Here is a 19,128-nt window from a genome sequence, read left to right as displayed (position 1 = left end):
CAAGACATAAAAACTCAAGGAAACATGACATCACCAAAGGAACACAATAATTTTCCAGTAACTGACTCCAAAGAATCGAGACCTGCAATTTTCCCAATAAAGAATTCAAAATAGTTGTTTTCATGAAACTCAATGAGTTACGAGAAAGCACAGAAAGAAAATTCAACAAAATCAGGAGAACAACACATGAACAAAATGAGACGCTTAACAGAGAGATAGAAATCATAAAAAAAGAACCAAACAGAAATTCTGGAGCTGAAGAATACAATGAATGAAATGAAAAACGGAATAGAGAGCATCAACATCAGACTTGATCAAGCAGAAGGAAGTATCTGTGAAGTAGAAGACAGGTCATTTGAAATTATCCAGTCAGGAGAGAATAAAGAAACAAAGAATGAAAAAGAGTGAAGAAAGCCTGCATGAAATATGGGATACCATTAAGAGAAACAACCTATGCATTATTGGATACCCAGGAGTTGAAGGGAAGGAGAAAGGAGCAGAAAACTTATTTAAAGAAATAATGGCTGAGAATGCCCCAAATGTGGGGAGAGATTTGGACATCCAAGTTCATGAAGCTCATAGGTCCCCCCAAAACTGCAACTCAAAAAATCTTCTCCAAGACACATTATTACAAAACTATCTAAAATCAAAGACAAAGAGAAAAAAAAAATTAAAAGTAGCAAGAGAAAAACATCCGTACATAGTAGGGAACCTTCATAAGGTTGTCAGTGGATTTCTTAGCAGAAACCTTGCAGACCAGAGGAGAGTGGGATGATATATTCAAAGCACCAAAGGAAAGTGCCAATCAAGATTACTGTACCTAGCAAAGTTGTCCTTCAGAAATGAAGGAGAGATAAAGACTTCCTCAAACAAACACAAGTTAAGGGAGTCCATCACCATTAGATCTGTCTTACAAGAAATGTTGAAATAATTTCTTCAGTCTGAAATAAGAAGATGCTAATTAGTAAAATAAAAGTTTATTAAAATACTGATAAAGGTACGTGTATAGTCAAATTCAGAATACTCTAATACTGTAATGAAGTGGTGTGTTAAATACTTAACTCTAGTATAAAAGTTAAAGTACAAAACTATTAAAATAGCTATAGCTACAATAATTTGTTATAGAAACACAATATAAAATGATGTAAATCATGACATTAAAAACATAAATGTGGGAGGGAGAAGTAAAACGTAGTGTTTTTGTATGCATTGCAATTAACTTGTTATCAGCTTAAAGTGGGCTGTTATATTTATAAGATGTTTTAAGTAAGTTACCTCATGGTAACCGTAAAGCAAAAGCCTGTAGTAGATACACAAAAGATAAAGAGAAGTGAATCAAAGCATACTACCACATGAAATCATCAAAGCACAAAGGAAGGGAGCAAGAGAGAAAGAAAGAAGCAGGGGAGCTACAAAACAGCCAGAAAAAAGTAAGATGGCATTAGTAACTCTTTACCTATCAATAATTACTTGAAACATAAATGGATTGAGTTCTTCAATCAAAAGACATTGAGTGGCTGAATGGATTAAAAAAAAAAAAGATTCGCCTATACATTGCCTACAGGAGATTCACTTCAGCTTTAAGGACACACACAGGCTCAAATGAAAGTATGAAAAAATATATTCCATGCAAATGGAAACCAAAAGAGAGCAAGGACAGCTACATTTATATCAGACAAGATAGACTTTAAGTCAAAACCTGTAACAAGAGACAAAGAAGGTCATCCTATAATGATAAAGGAGTCAACTCATCAAAAGGATATAACAATTGTAAATATACATGCACCCAACATTGGATCACCTAAATATATTAAGCAAGTACTAAGAGATCTGAGGGAAAAAATAGACAACAATACAGCAATAGCAGGGGACTCTAATACCTCACTTTCAACAATGGACGGAGCATCCAGATAGAAAATCATTAAGGAAACATTGGACTTGAACTATACCTTAGACCAAATAGACCTAACAGACATATACAGAATATTCCATCCGACAGCGCTAGAATGTGTGTTCGTCTCAAATGCACAGAACACGTTATCCAGGATAGATCATATGTTAGGTCACAAAAGAAAGCAAATTTTAAAATATTGAAATCACACCGAGTAACTTTTTCAACTACAATGATACGAAACTAGAAATCTGTAATAGGAGGAAAACTGGAAAGTTCCCATATATGTGGAAATTAAATACTATACTCCTGAAAAACCTGTGCGTCAAGAAGAAATTGAAATGGAAATAAATATCTCAAAACAAATGAAAATGGGAATACAACATACCAAAACTTATAGGATGCAGCAAAGTAGGTCCAAGAGGCACATTTATAGCAATAAATGCCTAAATAAGGAAAAAGGAAAATTTCAAAGAAAAAATCTTAACTCTACACTTCAAGGAACTAGAAAAAGAAGAACAAAGCAAACCAGAATTAGCAGAAAGAAGGAAATAATGATCAGAGCAGAAATAAATGAAATAGAGACTAGAAAAAGATAAAAAGATAATAGAAAAGATAAACAAAACAGAGAGTTGGTTTTTGAAAAGATAAAACTGACAAATTTTTGGTTAGACTAACAAGAAGAAAAGAGATAAGTCTCAAATAAATAAAATTATAAATGAAATTTTATAAACGAAAGAGGCATTACGGCTGATACCACAGAAGTCCATAGGGTCATAAGAGACTGCAATGAACAACTGTATGCCAACAAATTGGATAATCTAGAGGAAATGAATAAATTCCTAGAAACAGGCAACTAACCAAGACTGAATCACGAAGAAATAGAAAATATGAACAGACCAATAACAGTAAGGAGACCGAATCAATAAGATGTGATAAGACACACACACACACACACACACACACACACACACACAGAGGAATATTATTCAGCCACGAGGAAGAAGGAAATCCTGCCATTTGCTACAACATGGATGAATCTTCAGGGTATTAAACTAAGTGAAATAAGTTCAGATAGAGAGGGACAAGTACTGTACTGCATGATCTTACTTATATGTGCATTCTAAAAAGGTGGAACCTACAGCAATAGAGAATAGAATAGTAGTTGCCAAAGGTTGGGGTGTGGGGGAAATAGGGAGATGTTGGTCAAAGGAACAAAGGTCATAATAAAGGTTATAACCAGGAGGTTATAAGATGAAGAAGTTCTGGGGATTTAACGTAGAGCATGTTGAGTATAGTTAACAATACTGTATTATATATTTGAAAGTTGCTTAGAGAGTAGATCTTAAATGTTCTCACCACAAAAAAGAAATGGTAATTATGCGAGGTGATGCCTGTGCTAAGTAACCTTATTGTGGTAATCATTTCATAATGTATGTGTGTAGCGAATCATCACATTACACACCGTAAACTTACACAATGTTATAGGTCAACTGAAAAAATGCACAGCCTAGAAGTTGAGACTTACGTTTATTCGAGGACCTTACTGAGGACTATAGCCCGGAAACAACCTTGGATAGTTCTGAGGAACTGTTTCAAAGAGGTAAGGGAGGAGCCATGATATATAGGAGTTTTTGCTTAAAGAAGTATTAGAACATCAAAAGATTACTGCTAATCACAAAAACAGACATCTCAAGTTAAGATTTTTATTGCTTTTCTATGTATGAAGAATGCAAGAGTCTGGGTTTATTGAAACTATTCCTTTGATATGCATCTGGGGCCAGTATCCTGTTTTTCTCCATCCTAGATTCCCCTCACAGGGCACTGTTGGAGGCGGCTGCAGTGGTTGATGGCTTGATGGCTTGATGGCTACAACATCCTTTGTTTACTGAAATGACAGGCAGCATTCTTTGTGCACAGTAGGAAAAATAACAATGACTAAAACCTAATTAGTTAAGCCTTCAAATCTATGTGTTTTAAAAATGAACTGAGTGAAGCCAAAAAAAAAAAAAAAAAAAGTAGATGAGAGCTTAAAAGACGGAAATTAAGGAAATTAATAAAGAAATTTTTTTTAAAGGAAAAAAGATTCACCCAGCATCTTTGAAAATAGAAACAAACAAGGCAATCTGCTGGAAAATCAATAAAGAAAAAAGATGTAAGTTACCAATAAAAATGTTAGGAATGAAAAGACATAATTATGGGTACAGCAAAAAGTCAAAAATAGTAAGACAATTGAATCAATAAACCCATTTCAATATATTTAAAAACAAATTATCCAGAATAGTTCTTCTAGAGAATAAAAAGAAAAGTGATTGCTATTAGTGAGTGAGCCTGTGTCTCTAGGATGTCCTTTTACAAGTCCTTCTCAGTTATCGTCTCAGTGTTCCTACCAGGATCCAGCAGCATCTTTGATTCCTAGGAAGCTGTGATTCTCTCTCCATCCATCTCTTCAGATTTTGGAGCAGCAGTTTCCCTGGTAACCTCTGTTCTCTGCTGGATCTAAGAAGAGTTGTTGCTTTTCAGTTTATTCAACTTTTTATTTGTTGTCAGGAGAGGAGTGACAACTTCCAAGCTCTTAACCTGTCAGACAAGACCTTTACATGTTGGTATTTATGCAACAAATTTGAAAGCTTACATCCACACAGAAACCTCCACACAAATGTTTATAGCAGCTTTACTCATAGGTGCCAAAAATTGGAAGCAAAGAAGATGTTTTTCAGTAGGTGAATGAATAAACAAACTGTACTATATCTCTACCATGGGCTATTATTGAGCCATAAAATGAAATGAGCTACCAAGCTATGAAAAGACATGGAGAAACTGCGCATGGATGTTGGTAGGTGAAAGAAGCCAGTCTGAAAAGGTAACATAGTGTATGACTCTATCGTTGTTAAATTAAAAAGACAAAACTATAGAGACAGTAAAAGATCAGGCACAAAGACCAAATATTGTATGACTCCACTTATATAAAATATATAAAATAGGCAAATTCATAGAGAGAAAGCAGATTAGAAGTTACCAGGAGCTGGGGACTATGCTAATAAAAAGTTATTGCTTAATGGCTAAAGAGCTTCTGTTTGAGGTGATAAAAAGGTTTTGGAAACAGATAGTTGTGGTGGTTACACCACCTTGTGAGTATAATTGATGCTAATCAGTTGTACACTTAAGTATGATTGAAAGGCAAAATGTGTGTGTGTGTGTGTGTGTGTGTGTGTGTGTGTGTGTGTGTGTGTGTGTGTTTATTTGCGTGTGTTGTGTGTGTTAGTCAGTTCGGGCTGACCGCTTAAGCCACATTCAACACATTTTCACAATTCTCTCTATGGGCACAAGTTCAAGGAGTGCATCTTGTTGTTCACTCTGCCTGGAAGGAGGTGGATAAAAGTGTGTACCTACTGTGGTCATTGAGGAGTATGTGATAGCTTGTTAAAATGGTCAGGACTTTGAAGGAAGAGGACCGGAAAATTGACAGCAAGGTGGGCTGGGAAAGAGACGTACAACTGGATTTCCAGGAATGGGCCCACAGAGTGAGGAAATGTGCATCCCTTGGGAATGCTCACCAAGCAGTAGCCACCGCAGGGGAGTCTTTCAATAGTCAGGTAGATAAGATGATCTGTTCTGTGGACGTCAGTCACCTCCTTTTCCCAGCTGCCCAATTCTTGTTTGGTGGGCTCGTGAAAAAAGAGGACGTGGAGGACACAAGTGGAAGCTATGCATGGACTCAACAACATGGTCTTCACCTCAGCAAGGCTGACCTGGGTACTATTACTACTGCGTGCCCAACCTACCAAAAGTAGAGTCCCATATATGGAGTCATCCCTCAAAGAAATCAGCCAGCTACCTGGAAGAAGTTTGCTTATATTAGACCCCTTCCTCATGCAGGGGGGTGGCAAGTGTTTCTCTCTGGAATAGACTCCTTTTCTGTGTATGGACCTGCCCTCCCTCCCGCCATGGCTTCCAGCACGGCACGCTACCGTCCATGGACCTACTCAAGACCTAGTCACCATCGCAGTCTGCACACAGAGGCTCCACAGACCTAGATCTGAGGCATTTCCCTGGCCATCTGGGGCTCCGTGCGCTACTGAACCAACGAGCCAGGGCGTCGTGGTGTTGGCTGGGGTGACGGAGCCTGATGATCAAGAGGAGAGCCCTGCTGCTACGGAGCAGGGCTGGGGAAAGGCGTGCCTGGGACCCAGAGAATTTGGGGGAGTCCCTCCTAGTACCACTACGTAGGACAGTAACATTTGGCGGAAGGTGGGGGCAAGTCCTTCTGGACGGGACCCGCAAGGGCTCAGCCCCTCAGGAATGACGGCTTGGCGCACCCCATGCTGATCAGCTGGATGCTGGCTGAGGGCAATAGGTACAAGGGAATGGATAGTCCACGGCAGAAATGGAAAAATACCACCTCTGGCCTCATGCCTAATTGCAGAAACGAGGACTGTAATGCTTGTGCCCATTTTATTTCTTGTTTCATACGTTATAAAAGTTTGCGTTAGCCGGTCTCCTCCTCCTCTCCCTAACTTCCCTCTGCTGTTTTATAGCGGATGAGTTGGTGGAAGTTAACTTCATAGTTCAATCCACGGCCTATAGGCTGTCCCCACGATACGATGAATGAACTAGAGGTGGCAGGCGCGCCCCACTGAGAAGGGTAAGACTGTGAGCCGCTGGTGTCGGGGAGACAGTGGGTGTGTTTGTGTTTGTTTGGAGGAGAGACGCATCGTGGTAGACAGGAGACTGACTTTGGCATTGTTGTCGGAAAGCTTGCATGATGGATTAACACACGTTAAAGCCCTTGAAACAGCATCTGGAACGTAGTGAGTGTTTGCTGTTACTACGTATTAAAAGCAGAGGTATAGATGTGGAGGAGTCAAAGGGAGCACTGTGGTGGATTCTGTGGCCTGGCCCCTCAGCTTCTGGTCCAGCCTTCGTGTGGTGAGCCTCCTTCTGCTGCACACGTTGGAGAAATAAAAGCTGCATCTCCCTGGGCCCTTTTGGAACTGGCATTCTGGATGCGGTCAAGTTTGGCCAGCTCGTCGCACTCACATGTGGTCTGGAAGGCCACGTGAGACGGAAATCTGCTTCTGGGTGCTCTTGCCGGGAGTCACGGAGACGTGGGTTTCCGTGTGAGCATCAGAGTGTCTGTGTGGGGTGAGAGGCAGGGTGAGAGCAGTGGTGCGCTTCGCCACCTCGGACAGCCGACGGGTGGCATCTCTTTGCAGCTCGGCGTTCGGTGACGTCACGTTGGTAGCCCGAAATCGGCCGCGGTGGGAGTGTGTACACCACGGAGGTCCGTGAAGCCTCTGGGGAGCCCATTGTTAGAGGTTCGGCAGCACGCCCCTGGGTCCAAGGCTTCCTGCCTTGTGGCCCGTGCGGGTCTAGCCGCCGCAGTGTGGCTCTGGAAGCCAGCCAACGTCCTGGGACTTGGACCATCGCCAGAGGCAGGGGTTCCCAGAACCACGGGTGGGGTCAGCAGCTTGCCGATTCTCCTCCTTCCTTGTGGCCTGGGTACCAGCTCCCTTGAGAGGTCAGTTCTGTGGCGCTCTGGGTCGTCCCCAGAGCTCAGCCTACATTCCATTCTTGGCGCTCTTTAAATGATTCTGTAAGCACCTGGTTCTGTGTGTTCAATTCCCCGTGTAAAGCCAGCGCCTGGTTCGGTGTTCGATTCCCTGGGTAAAACCCGCCGGACAGGTTTGAGGTATCTGCAAATGAGCCCTGACTGATACACGAGGTGCCCCAAGTAATGCTCAGATGCCCGCATCTACCCTTGGAGTGCTAGTCGGGGCACCAGCAGGAAGATTAAAAGTGTTGAACCGAGGGGCGTTTAACGAAAGGACTGTCTGGAGATGTGCGAGGAGGGGAAGGGACCCGACCAGCAGTGCTGAGCGGGAGCTGCCTCATGCGGGCTCTGGGGAGCTGAGTGTTAAGTTGCCAGAAATCTGGGAGCAGTGTTCAATGCGGCCATTATTAGAATTTATTTTATTTTATTTTCTAAACCACTTCACTGACATATGCTTTATATATAAAAAACTGTCCATATTCAACATATACCACTCCATGAGCTGGGCCTTAAGTATACATCTGGGAAACAATCACCACCCTCAAGGCCATAGACATATCCATCATCAAGCACAGTTCCTCCTTCCCCTTTTATTATTTTGTGTGTGTGAAGTTGTAGAAAGAATACTTAACATAAGATAAACCCTCTTAGCAAATTATAAGTTTACACTGCAGTACTGTTGACTTATAGGAACTGTGCTGTTTGACAGATCTCCAGAAGTCATTTTCTAATTGTTTTAGCACTGGTTACCGTTACCCATGCTCTGGGGGTGATTTTTGCTTATTGGATGTGTGTATATTGGAAATACTGTATAATGGTGAGGGAGTACACATCTCTTCTCAACTCTGTGTTCAGTGACATCATGCTGGTGGTTTGAAATTGGCCAGGGTTCGAGTATTGATACCTTGGAGACTGGGAAATGCCACAAGTCAGGGCTTGGTTTATGATTTTGTTGATGCCTAGACTTAAGGAAATGATGAAAGAATGCACTTACGATTTCATGTCATATCTGTAGCTGTTCCATTGTGAGTAGCATAAGAATTTGAGGAAACTCTTCTCCAGTATTCCAACACTGTTGTTTGAGAAGTTTCTCATGTCACTGATTAATGTATGAAGGTCTGCCATATGTCTCCACTGTTTCATTTTTGCCATACTCATTAACATGAATGAAAATATCAACCAATATTCATATGAGGACCACACTCTTTCATCATTTGCGACCACAGATTGGCTATGGTTAACAAGAGTTTGGCTAAAAGCTAACTAAAGCAATCTGTGAGACTCCAAGAGGTATGTGGAATTTGCAATAAAGAATGTTATTGTTTTATTACTATTTGTAAATTGTGTGCCACACATTCTCTGTGTGACTCAGTTATAACAGAATTCTAAGGGGGAAAGTATAGCTCAGTGGTAAAGTGCATGCTTAGCATGCATGATGTCCTGGGTTCAATCCCCAGCACCTCCATTAAAATAAGTAAATAAATAAATAAACCTCATCCCCCCCCCACCGCAAGATGTATTTAAAAAATTAGAAAAAAAAAAAAGAATTCTAATAAACTTACATATGTATGGATGCGTACTTTCTAACACCTCCCTGCCCGCTGCCTGGAGAGCCCGTTGTCGGACGTTTACCAGCATGCTGCAGCCGACAAGAATGGGCAGGCACCAGGGGCGGGCATCTTCCCTATGTCAAGCCTGGGCCTAATCAGCAATCTCCTTAACTGGCACCCTGAGCAAGGGAGCCTCCTGAGTGACACCAGCCAGCTCGGGGCAGCCTCTAGAGGAGAGAACAGGGCTGGCAAAGGAGAGTAACCAGCACAGCAGGTAGAAGAGTGGCCTGGAAACAGCAGAGAGCAACCTAGACAAGGCCTGTGTCACTTCCTGGCCCTGAGATGTGAGGGGCGGGGCCTGGCACAGGAGCATGAGCAGTCATCACCACTGGCTAGGATAGCAGGGAGCAAAAGGAAGGGGAGGGGACACACCAAGTGGAAGTTGAGGGAAAGTAGAATAACCATCAGTCACCACAGGTATTGTGACCTCAGTATCTCCTTAGAATCCAGGAGCTTAATTAGGGCATTTGGATTTGAATCGATTTAAAATTTTTCTGTGACAAAATCTTAGCTTACTGTTTCCATCCTGTCCCTCAACTGGGAGGCCCTGTGAGTCCTTGGCTTATCTTCGGGTCATACCTCTGACTTCAGCTAACATGGATTATCAGTCAGTAAAGATGCTGTTTCGATGCTTGGTCATGTAAATCATTGGCTTCCCACTAAAAATATTCATGTGAACATGTGTGGGGTCAGTTGAGTAGCACTCTCCTGTGGACTGAATGTTTGAGTGCCTACCCCAAACCCAATTCATATATTGAAGCCCTAACCCCCAATGGGATGGTATTTGGAGCTCTGTCTTTAGGATGCACTGGGGTTTAGTTGAGGTCATGAGAGTAGAGCCTGTACGATGGTTATTAGTGAAGGCACCCTTCAGTAATAACCTCCCAATTTGGGGAAGACCCATTTTCTTGGCAGCCATGTGCTTCCCCTGCTGTTTTACTTTTGGTTTTACTTAGGGAGGGTTGGGAGAGGTTTTTGGGGTAAGGCCGTAGCCCTTATTGCCTGGAGTAGATGGTTTCGGAGATGCTGTCAAGGCCTTGGGAGTGGAAAGCTCTAATTAATCTCTTGGTAGTGTCTCTGAGCACTTGGCCTCTTTCATAGCCCGCCTTCAAGGGAAGTGAGTTTCTGGGTTGGCCCAAAGAAGGTGGCTGCCTGTGGGACAGGAGCTCATTAGCATGTTTTTAAGAAATTCTCATTGTTCTTAGAATTTCAGTTTGAGAGTCGCAGAGACTTTTTCATATGATCCGCTGTCCCCCAGCCTGCCACCCTCCCCTGGCCATTTACAGATGGGGTAACTTAAACACACACACACACACACGGACCACAGGCATAGTGACAGAGTTTCTTTCTCTCAGTGTACACCAAGTTGTAACCATGGTGGCCAGTGTCCCCTCAAGGCTAAGTCAGCCATGGCGTGACTCCATTTCCGCTGCCACATTTGCACCAGTTTCCTGCTCACCTTCCTCTGGACTCACTGTGTCCCCCTCCACTCCAATCCTTGGCCTCCCCTCCAAGCTGCCTGGTCCAGGGAAGGCGGGGCCTATTTGCGCAGGCGCACTTGGGGGGAGCGCGCAGTGCTCAGGAGCGGGGCTTCGTGAGGGAGCGCAGTCTCTCCAGCGACAATGCCGAGCCGACGGGGTCTCCTGGGCAGCCCGTGGGCGGAGGGGCGGGCTGGGCGGCAACCAATCACAAGCCAGGAGGCTCGCCTGAGGTGAGTTTGCGCAGGCGCACTGGGCATCCTTGCGCACGAAGGGGCGGAGCTTCTGGAGGTGGCCTCAGTCTCAGCAGTTCGCGTTGGCCTCTGAGGGGGACGGTGCGGCATGCAGGCCCCAGAGGATGACGCCAGGGGTGCCACGGACGGTGCAGGAGGCCTGGGCAACCAGCAGAGCCCCCAGACTCCTGAGGGCCGGAGTTCAGGCAGTCTAGAAGTCAAGGGTGACCACAGTGGCCCGGAAGGCCAGGGCGGCCCTGGCAGTGAAGGAGCAGTGGCCGAAGCTGCTGTTGCTCCTCCCCAGGTTGAGCAGGCACCGCGCGCCCTGGGACCTGCTGGAGATGCAGCGCCCGTGGCTGTAGGGCCTGGAAGTGAGCTGCTGGAGTTGTATCCTTTCCAAGGAGCCTCCCTGGGCAGGGGCAGTGGTGCGGTGGCGGGGAGCATGGCGGCAGCCTCAGGAGGGACAGAAGGTTGTGCGGGGGGCAGTTAGGGGCAACGGGAGTGGGCAGCCGGGCAGGACAGGCTTGCCCATGCCTGAGGAGCCTGGGGTGCGGAAAAAGGACTGAAGGGTTCGGGTGGCGGCTTGGGTGTTACGACGTTGTGGAAGGGAGCTTGACCATCCTGGGGCAAAAGCCCCCCTCTGAGGTGTAAGGACGCCTGAGACGCTAGCAAATTCAGTAGCGGATGGTGCCTTAACTGCCTCCCCCAGCACACTTACTGTACCTTTCCGATCCCCCCTGGAGGCAGACATGGCCCGAAGATCTCTGATCCCAGTTGCCCGACGCCACCAAGGGGTGGTCCAGGTGTCTACAGTGAATGGCAGCGCCCTGGCTGTGTCAGTTCTGGAAGAGTCTGCAGTGCGCGCGGGGAGGGGGTGGGTGGTGAGCGACTGGTGCTGGGGTCCGATCTCCGATCTCCGTCTTAGTGCTGTGATGGAGGCGCTGTCGGGCTAGGTATAAGGACGGGGCTGGTGCCTGGACCTACCTGATTCTTCTCATCGTTAACCTGATTTTCCTTTTCCCTCACTTTTAGTAGATGGACTGCTGAAGACCCCATTCTCTTCCGAACTGCCATCAACTCCTTCCTTGATCATCTTTCCCTGGTGATTCGGAATATTCGGCGTTTTCGGCCCCGCCTCCCCTAAGCCTAGGCCGAGGAAAGAGAGCTGAGGCCTAACGCTGTGTCCCCTACTAGGCAAGGTATAGGGAATTCAGTCTTGGAGTAATTGCCACTTTGTTATTGGATCTACTTTTTTGCCTGTACTGGCCCTTGGTGTCTCTTGGTTCATTTGCTTTGTTCCTGTGTTGCATAAGAACTAGGATGTGTAAATGTTTATTACTGAAGGAAATAAAATTGAGCTACTTACCTTGTGTCAGTTTCTTTTCAGCTAATGCACTTCTGGATTTTCTTATCTTTGTCCTTGTGTTGGAGGGAAGGTTCTGAAATTCAGATATTCTAGTAGTACAAGGTAATTGAAGACAATTCAGGAAACTGAAAATCAAGCCCTATGTACACCACTAACTACTGTCAACATTTTGAAATATTTTCTTGGTTGTACTTGCACATTAAATGTACAATAACGTACATGTAGAAGTTAACAACTTAAGGGTTTAAAATTTTTTCCTGAATTTCTTGTCATTTAACATATTAGTTTTTACGTTTTCTAAAAGCTCTTCAAAACCATGTTATTGAATGGATGCCTATAAGATGCATTATACTGTAATTGTTGAATGTTTAAGTTGTTTCTAATTTTTTATTACTATAGTTAATGATTCAGTGGAATTAATGTATATAATTTGTTCCATGAATGGTTATTTCCTTAAGATAGATTCCAAAAGGTAGAAATATTGACCTCAATGTTTACTTTTCTATTCCTTTCTTAAGACTCTTGATCACAATTATTCTTTAGAAAATATGCCTACCACCAGATTTTTCATTTCCCAATATCCTTGTCACCATTGGGTTGGTTTCCTACTAAAATAAAAAGCTTAGTTTGCCTGAGAAGAGAAAAAACCCAGGCTGACTGGACTTGTTTGAGATGAGTGAGGAAAACTGCGGGGACAGTTAAGCGTCTGGGCAGGGAACTTAGCTTCCTCTAATATGTTTTTTATCCTGCATTCTTCTAAACTCACTAATTAGTTCTAGTCACTCTTTTGTAGGTTCTGTTTGATTTCCTACATAGACAATCATGTTTGCAGATAAAATTTTACTTCTTCCTTTCCAGTTGAGATGTATTTTATTGACTGACTTCAATCTCCTTTTAATGGGTTGGATTTCTCTGATTCTTGGCATACCCTTTTTATTGGGTGCTGGGTAGTGTTTTTTCCGTAAATATATTCCAGAACTTTTAAAATTGAATATTGTTAACTTACTTAGAAACAGTTTGATCTTTTTTAGTCTTGCCTTAATATTTGATCTGTGGGAGCAGAGCAGCTTTTAGTGTAGGAGTAAATATTTTCCACACTATTAAGGTCCCTCTGAGTACTATATATGATGTCACCTGAATTAGGAGGTTTCCATTAGGGCTCCCGTGGGACCCTCTGCCCGGGTGCAGGGCTCCCTCCTCTCCGGTCCTCCGCCCACCAGGCTGGCCCCAGACCCAGGGAGCCGGCTGGACTCCGTCTGGAAGGTCTCTGGGACAGTGAGCTGGGGCCAGTGCACGGCTTCCCTCTTCCTTTCTCGTCTCCCAGAGAGCCCTGACTGTCCTTCCCCGCCCGACAGCCACCCTCTTCACAGCCTGTGTTTCATGTATTTTGCCTGGTTCTAGGGAGTTCTTTCAGGTTAAGTGGCAGGGCAGATCCGGTCCCTGTCACTCCACACAGGTGAACAGCCTGCCTTACAGAACCTGGAGCACCCTGACGTGGGCTGGAGGGAGGGAGGTGCTGTCGGTGGGGATGGTGGCGGTGGTCGTGATGTGACGACGGTGATGGAGAGTCTCACCTGACCGCGTGCAGCAGCTGTGGTGGCTTCAGTGAGGTTCTTTTTCTTTCTCCCTTTTTAAAAAATCGTTTTTTAAGACCTCGCTTCTTGATGGGGAGGTGAGAATTTAGCTCTTTCATGCCACTGCCCCGTTTCCCCTCCCCCTCCTCCCCAAATGGTTTTGTTCTCTTCATTTACTGGGGTATGAATAAGCTTGTCCCAAAGGAGGAAACCACCAGAGGTCACCAGGACACAGCAGGAGTGGAGTCATAGCAGAGAGCAACCCGGCACGACTGAATCAGGAAGTGTGCCTGTCCCTAAACCCTAGCAGTTCTACTCCTGGGGAACAGTCACCACCCCCTTAGGGGGATGTGTGGGGATGCCCATCATGGCATTGTCTGTGGAGGCAGGAGTCAGAGCCACCTGGGTGTCCCACTTCTGCGCTTGTCGTAGACCCTCAGGCAGGTCTGGTTAACTCAGGGTCTTCCTCCTGTGACATGGACATTACCAGAAGCCAACATACTAGACCACTGCTCAGTGTGTTCTTTGGGTGGGCTTCCCCTCACATATCTGACCAGACTGTCCCTGCCGCTTCTCTACTGACATGGTGTCATTCTCGTTTCCAGTGATGCTGAGTGTTCCTTTCCACCTCTTTCAAATAGGTTTCCTTTACCGTCCGCAACATTTCACATGTCTCCCTTGACATGTGTTTCGACCTAAATAGCATCTTTGTTACTGATAAAACTGATTGGGATGAATGTGGCTTAGGTGGGAGAGCCAGGTCAACTTGCGGACTTCCTTCTGGTCAGCCTAGACCTTGGGCCAGTCCTAAGAGAAACATAATGGCTTAAGACCAATGTATAGTAATACAATTCCAATGCTAACTGCCTGGAGTTAGGTCAGATTTCACAGGTTGAGACCACAGTCCTCTACAAGACACCTCTCACTTCAGACAACATTTGCAAGCTCCGGGATTCTCAGATGACCCACACTTCTGGCCAACTGGCAAAAAATGTGGGGGTTTCCACTACTCCCTCAGGTTCAATAATTCACTATAACAACTCATAGAACTCAGGGAAACACTATACTTGCTATTACATCTTTATTATAAATGCTGCAAATCAGGCCCAGCCAAAGAAGAGATGCAAGTTCTGAGAGTCTGGAACACGAAGCTTCCATGTCCTCTGGACTAAACTGAATCTCCAGGCATCCTCTCTTTCCTGGAGGTTGATGTCTCCTGGCTCAAAGCCCCAATCCTCTAATCATATAATTGGTCTTTCTAGCATGGCCAGCCCCCATCCTGAAACTATCTAGGGGTCCACCATGTGTTACGTGATTTAGCATAAACTCAGATGTGGTCCGAGAGGCCCACCATAAATAACAATTTATCACTCAGGGAATTCCAAGGATTTAGAGGTTACCTCCCAGAAACAAGAATAAAGACCAGCCAAAGTCTTTATTATACAAAACATAGTTACCCGGGTCATTGCCTGTCCCTGGTGCTGGTGAAGATGGAAGGAGAAAGACACCAAATTATTTGCGCCCAGCACTCCAGCCATACTTGTTTTCATTGTGCTTAGCTTTATTGCTCTTCACAGATATTGCATTTTATACAAATTGAAGGTTTGTGGAAACTCTGCACAGAGGAAATGTATTGGCACCATTTTTTCCAACAGCATCTGTGTCAAATTTTGGTAATTCTCACAATATTTCAAACATTTTCATTATTATTGTATGTGTTATTGTGATCTGTGATCTGTGATCAGTGATCTTTGAGGTTACTTTTGTGATTGTTTGGGGTGCCATGAACTCCATGCATATAAGACGATGAACTTAATTAATGCTGTGTATGTTCTGACTGCTCCACTGACTGGCTCATCCCCCCTGTCTCTCCTTCTTCTCGGGCCTCCCTATTCCCTGAGACACAATAATATTGAAAGTAGGCCAATTAATAAACCTACCATGGCCCCTAAGTGTTCAAGTGCAAGGAAAAGTCACACATCTCACTTTAAGTCAAAAGCTAGAAATGATTCAGCTCAGTGAGGAAGGCCCAGTGAAAACCAAGACAGGCCAAAAGCTAGGCTTCTTGCGCCAAACAGTTAGCCAAGCTGGGAAAGCACAGGAACAGTTCTTGAAGAAAATTAAAAGTGCTACTCCAGTGAGCAGATGAATGATAAGAAAGTGTAATAGCCTTATTGCTGATATGGAGACGGTTTCAGTGGTCTGGATAGAAGATCCAGCCAATCAAAATATTCCCTTAAGCCAAAGCCTAATTCAGAGCAAGGCCCTAACTCTCTTTGATTCTCTGAAGGCTGAGAGAGATGAGGAAGCTGCAAATGGAAAGTTTGAAGCCAGCAGAGGTTGGTTCATGAGGTTTAAGGAAAGAAGCCTTCTCCATAACATCAAAGTCCAGGTGAAGTAGCAAGTGCTGACAAAAAAGGTATAGTAAGTTGTCCAGAAGCTCTACCTAAGATAATTCATGAAGGTGGGTACACTAAACAACAGATTTTCAATGTAGATAAAATAGCTTTATGTTGGAAGAAGATGCCACTTAGGACTTTCATAGCTAGAGAGGAGAAGTCAATGCCTTGCATCAAAGCTTCAAAGGACAGGCTGACTCTCTTGTTAGGGGCTAATGCAGCTGGTGACTTGAAGTTGAAACCAATGGTCATTTGCCATTCTGAAAATCCTAGAACTCTTAGGAATGATGCTAAATCTACTCTGCTTGTGTTCTATAAATGGAACCACAAAGCCTGGATGACAGCACATCCATTTACGACATTGTTTACTGAATATTTTAAGCCTATTGTTGAGACTTATCGCTCAGGAAAAAAAAAAGATTCCTTTCAAAATACTGCTGCCATTGACAATGCACTTTGTCACGCATGAGCTCTGATGAAGACGGACAATGCAATGAATTTTGTCTTCACACCTGCTAACACTGCATCCATTCTGCAGCCTGTGGATCAAGGAGTCATTTCAGCTTTCAAGTCTTATTTAAGCAACACAATTTGTAAGGCTATAGCTGCCATACATGGTGATTCCTCTGATGGATCTGGGCAAAGTCAATCAAAAAACTTCCTCATTAAGACATAGAAAGATGGAAGAGAATGCTTCTCCTAAATCACTACCGCCAACGACAAAATAAGCAGATAACATACAAAATAATTTTTCTTGAGCCCATCAAAGACCTGAGGTGACCTGGGAACCAGGTGACCTGAATCCCAAATAGTGACAAGCTCTTCTGAGGAGAGATGAGACTCGGGAACTCTTGCACTATTGGCAGTGCATGGAGTGGGGGAAGGGATGACAGCCAAACCCAGGTGGGAGGAAAGCAGCTCAAATGCTAATGAATGGAGCAGGTTCAAGAGAGGTTGTACCAAGAGGAAGCAGAGACAGCATGTACAGACAGCTTTCAAATTTTGCTGTAATGGGACAGAGAGAAACAGTAGCTGTGATAAATGATCAGAAGTTAAGCAGAGCCATGTCACAGGGTCACCACCAGCTGCAGGGGAGCTGGGAACGTGGATGTTAGCTTTCACATGCTCTAGTGTGGAGGTGGGCAAGGGAAAGGGAGATAGCCTTCAGGGTGTGCTACACTGAACTTAGTTTTTGACTTCCAGCTCTCTGGACCAGGTCCCATGACATCTGGTGTCCTGTTTCTCCTTATGATAAATAAATAGCCTTTGAGTAGAGCTGTGTCCATAGGTTTCTATTTCTTACACATGAAAGAGCTTGATGAGAAGGCAGGGGGTGGCACAGCTAGGCAGCCCTCAGCCAGTCCCATCTCAAAGGAGCAAGAGTTTCACCGGAGAGGTGGGAGGCATGTCTGCAAGCACCAGTGGGAAGCAAGGATAATGCCAGCCCTGCATCCCCAACCTGAAGGCTATGAGCAGCTTCCTTGTCGGTTTCAGTCAAAGCTGGGAAAAGATGCTGAGATGTAGGGGACCTTGTTGGTTATGGAAAGGGCCCTAGGAAATAGTTGGCACTAAGTGAACTAAGCAGACTTGCTCTGTTTCAGCCTCAGGTGTAGCAGGAAACCAGAGAGAAAGGTCAAGGTCACAGAGGCCTTCCTGTCATGCCAGTGGGGTTCCCTGGGAACCAGGGAGCCCTCCATCCCTCAAGGGCTCAGTCACAGATGATGGAAACACTTAGCAAGGCTTGTGGTAGAAGAAATTCAAGCCTCAGGTGGGGTGTTCTCAATAGCTCCTTCCAGCCCTAATAGTCTATAATTCTAAATGAAGTCTTTAAGAGTCAACTTAATTTCTGTTCTCTTGAATGAGTAGAGTGATAGTCACTCGTGGTCAGAGGAGTCTGAATCATGGTGAATTGGGGAAGCATGGACAAAATTGGCTACAAGACTGGAATGTGACCACAGAGGGACCCAGGGTGGGCACCGTGGCCCAGGGCCTGGCCCTCATCTAGGCCAGTTCAGAGTCCAGCTGCATCACAGCTGTAACAACACAGACCACTCTCATCAGACTGTAAGACTGATCTTGTGCAACCAAGTTCATGGGCATTGATGTTCAAAGCCCGGAGAGCAAAATATCAGTAGCCATGAGAACAATACCTGTCAGGTAGCCCTGCGGGTCAGCTGACCCTGGTGGAGACGCTCAGCGGCCAGTCTCCAGAGGGTGGTCCTTCCTGATGTTGAGCTACCTGTTCACCTCCTAACCTAGAATCTAAATCACCCCTTGTCTGAAATAAGGACTTCACCCGGGACATGGGCCCTGCTCCACCCACTACACTCCCCTGTAATCTGAGACCTCGTTCCCTGAGGATCCCAGTGCTTCCTCCTCTGTCTGGCTCGCTCTTGCATCATCCTTCCCCGAAGTGTTTCTTCAAATTATTATGCTGCCACTTGCTTCCCTAAAGTCACAAGCGTCATTGAGGAACAGAAAAGAGAGCTGGTTTCCCTGTGGTGGGAAGGAGAGATGAAGTAGACCTTCCTTCTGTCTTCCTTTGAAACATGCCCTTATTTCATGTGCCAGTGGGGCTGCGCACAGATTTAGGGGTTGGGGGGGCGTGAAGCCCTGGTGCAGACGCCCCAAAAGTTGAGTCCCTGAGATGGAGAGAGGAGGAAGGAAGCATTCCCTGAGGGAGAGTCAGCACTGTTCACAGAGAGATGCTGAGCTTCTAGAAGTCTGTGCCTCTAGGTTTCTGAGTTGGTACCCACGTACGTGCCTACAAAGACGTCTGCGAGAAGAAATCGGGAAATGACAGGCAAACCTTTCTGTCTTGTCGGTGAGGGTGGTGTGGAAGCAAGTGGGTGACTGGCGGCCCGAATGGCTTGTGTCTTGAGGAAGCATCTCACTGTCTCACTGAGCAGAGTCACCAGAGAGACCCCAGGGCTCAGTCTGTCTCTGTCAGTCCCGTTCTTTGTCACTTTCTACTGGGCAATTTTAGAGTGGGGGGTTGTTTTTTGTTTTTTGTTTTTTACGAA

At 44.9% G+C, this 19,128-nt stretch overlaps 1 protein-coding gene across 1 annotated transcript; it reads left to right on the top strand.

Annotated features, from left to right (window-relative positions):
* Window positions 1-10,793: 10,793 nt before the first annotated feature.
* On the top strand, window positions 10,794-12,131 carry LOC106728828 (EKC/KEOPS complex subunit LAGE3). Its single transcript, XM_014553673.2, has 3 exons — window positions 10,794-11,153; window positions 11,476-11,601; window positions 11,799-12,131. Exons 1-3 carry the CDS (start codon window positions 10,876-10,878, stop codon window positions 11,908-11,910), a joined length of 516 nt encoding a protein of 171 aa, XP_014409159.1. The 5' UTR covers window positions 10,794-10,875; the 3' UTR covers window positions 11,911-12,131.
* Window positions 12,132-19,128: the final 6,997 nt, after the last annotated feature.

The sequence above is a fragment of the Camelus ferus genome, chromosome X (assembly GCF_009834535.1).
Source record: "Camelus ferus isolate YT-003-E chromosome X, BCGSAC_Cfer_1.0, whole genome shotgun sequence".
Classification (NCBI taxonomy): domain Eukaryota; kingdom Metazoa; phylum Chordata; class Mammalia; order Artiodactyla; family Camelidae; genus Camelus; species Camelus ferus.
Note: the sequence above shows the minus strand (reverse complement) of the source record. Positions and strands in the feature narration are given on the sequence as shown.